Raw genomic sequence first — 2,804 nt, 5'->3', positions numbered from 1 at the left:
TTTGTGAGTCTTGTTTGCCATAAAGTATTTGCACTAATCTCATCTTAATCTTGTGACATTTTCAATGAACCCTTTCTGTATGTCTATTCTAAGTGTACACAAGGTCTCACAGGCGTGACCCTATCACTACTTACAAAGACATGAAAAAAAAWTGATTATCAGGGTTGGCAATTTTTAAGAACTGCATTTCCTGTGTTATGTTGACATCGTTTTGGTTAAGAAAAATAAACATTGTCTCAAGAGATTTTTTATTTTCTGGCAACTAATATCAAGGGATAAACTATGGGGAAAATACATAAAAGGTTCTCAATATTATCCTATTCATGCTCATTACCATTAATTTGTTATCCTCAAGTGTATACACTACAGCACAAAGATCTTGTCAATACTATTGCGATTTTGAATCATGTATTACAGTATTTCCCCAGCTACTGGAATAGAACTTGACAATATAAATAACTATATCATCCATATAGTCCTTCTAATTAACTGCTTCTAAAAAATAACCATATCATCTGTGTTCATTTATTAAACTAATAAAACAAATGTTCAATATTTATATAGTACGGTATGTTTATTCACAGGTATAATTTTTTATGCTGTGTTAAAGTTCAAAAATAGAAATCTGATACAAGTCTAGTGACTACAAATGACCAATAGCAAATATTAGTTTCACAATAAAATACACAACCCAAAACATTTCTATGACGCCTATATTTCGTCTCTATATTGCTTCAGACAAACCATTTTTGTTTACGTAGCAAAGAAGTAAGCCCGGATATAGAGGTGGAGTTTTTCCCAACTGAGTTCATCAGCTTTGTCCTTTTTTTAACCTTAGAAAAACTTAAAGACTTTAACCTTCAAAAAACCTTACAAAGAAAGAACAGACAGAATGCCATCCCTCGGCACAGTAATTCTCCACTGGCTCCATGTCGTTTATCTCTCCATCCCAATTCCTCTCCTCCAACAGAGTCCTATCCTCTTTCTTCTCCTCCTTCTCTGRCAATTCAGGAACCAGGGGCAATGGATCCTTCTCTCCTCCACTGTTCCCCTTCTCTTTGAGCTTCATGTGGGAGTCCATGGGGGCCTTGCAGTTGGGGGTCTTCAGCACTTTCTCCCCTTTGCACGCATTGCTCCTCTTCTTCAGCTTGCCCACCAGTTGTTTCCAGTGCCTGACCTGTGCCTTCCTGTCACTGTAGGCTTGGCACAAGTCTGGCTGTCCAGTGTAGCGGCACCAGTAGGTCTGCTCCCCGGAGTTACAGCTGACCAGCAGATTCACCACGCCCTCCCCAGACGTATCCCAAGTACAGTTATGGCCAACCTTTGTGCTGAACCCTCCTGAGCTTGTTACAGAGTTCTTGGGCATCTTGTCTGCCAATGGTGGTGGGAGCTGCGACGTCTTGTCGTCGGAGATCTGGTGTTTGGCCTCGGTGCTGGGTAGGACACGAAGGCACAGGAGGAAGAACAGGGGCCACAGGAACCTCATGTCTGGTGGTGATTAGTGCTACTTGAAGGGTTCTTTATTCAAGTGCAGCCYAGCATCAGTAAGACGCCCGAAGGGAATCAAAACGGGGTGGACCGAGATCAAAAGACCTACAGGGAGTGAAAATGCAGAGGGAAAACAAAGTGAAACATAAATTAATTAAATKCGCCCCATTTCTCTTCTTTTCATAAAAACACATGAGAAGTTTTACAACATTTTATATTCACTGCTTAGAACAAAAAGCATAATTCATAAGATGTTGTGTACCAATTGTACAGCACATTTAGAATGTGTATGATGTTTGTTTTCAGTGGACCTATTTCTAAATGAATCGTAATTTTAAAAAATGACTTTGTCACATCACATTAAATCAATATGAGAGGAATGCTTCAGCTCTACGCTTAAACACTGTAACATAGATCTCATGCCAAGCGAATCCTCTACGGAGCGAATCAAGAAAAGGGAGAGATGGAAATACTGCCACGGCAGCTATTTTAGGGGGGCAGCCACAAKTGCAGCACTAACTGGTACATGGGACTAATCTGTATAAAAATCACCTCAACAAACATTTTGGAGTATGAATCCACTCATGCTTTTTACACGGGACTAATCTGAACATCCTTACTCGGAGTATATCCTGCCATGTGAAGGAAACCATATTGGATTGTTCCAAAATAGTGGTACATAACAAAGACATACACCAAAACAAACAGCCCCAAGCCGGTGCAGAATTTCCTTACTTCACTTATAAATAACAGGGAAAAGATACACATACATATGCAAACATACAGTACACCTGGTTGCAAAAACAAAATGTACCAATCAAATGATATCCAGTTCCAATATTTGGTATTCGGTATCTATGTAAATGTCGCACTTACCATGATGGGACCGTAGTGTCTGCTACTATTTGCGAATGCGGGGGCCCGGGACACTTGCATAAAAGAGGCTTATAGAAGAATAAAGGAGAATGGGGAGGGGTAGAGAGGGGAGGGGTAAGGGCTTAAATGGGTCTACCCAGACCTCCTTTAAGCAGTGCACTTCCTAACAATACTCCTCGTGACCCCCAGCCTAAAGACTGTGTGTGGGGGAGGTGAGTTGTGTGGGGTAGGTGGGGTTTGGGTCATGAAGTGTTGCCTCACACACCCCCATACCCAACACACCCCCTCTTCACAGCTAAGAAGACAATGTTCTCTAGAAATGTGATTCTATTTGCTTTTTTCTGTCCTGTCTTTAAGCTTCACTCTGCTGGTGATACTAAGAGAGTCCTTGACGAGGCGGGAGGTTTGAGAAGACCAATCTCCGTTAAATTGTTCGCAAT

At 41.2% G+C, this 2,804-nt stretch overlaps 1 protein-coding gene across 1 annotated transcript; it reads right to left on the bottom strand.

The window, feature by feature from the left end:
* Window positions 1–511: 511 nt before the first annotated feature.
* On the bottom strand, window positions 512–2,471 carry LOC111978794 (fibroblast growth factor-binding protein 2-like). Its single transcript, XM_024009036.2, has 2 exons — window positions 2,365–2,471; window positions 512–1,593 (listed from the first exon to the last, which is right to left on the bottom strand). The coding sequence occupies exon 2, from the start codon at window positions 1,484–1,486 to the stop codon at window positions 854–856; it is 633 nt and encodes a 210-aa protein (XP_023864804.1). The 5' UTR covers window positions 1,487–1,593; window positions 2,365–2,471; the 3' UTR covers window positions 512–853.
* Between the last annotated feature and the right edge of the window lie 333 nt (window positions 2,472–2,804).

Source organism: Salvelinus sp. IW2-2015, linkage group LG18 (assembly GCF_002910315.2).
Source record: "Salvelinus sp. IW2-2015 linkage group LG18, ASM291031v2, whole genome shotgun sequence".
Classification (NCBI taxonomy): domain Eukaryota; kingdom Metazoa; phylum Chordata; class Actinopteri; order Salmoniformes; family Salmonidae; genus Salvelinus; species Salvelinus sp. IW2-2015.
The sequence above is the reverse complement of the archived record's forward strand: the minus strand, read 5'-3'. Positions and strand labels throughout refer to the sequence as shown.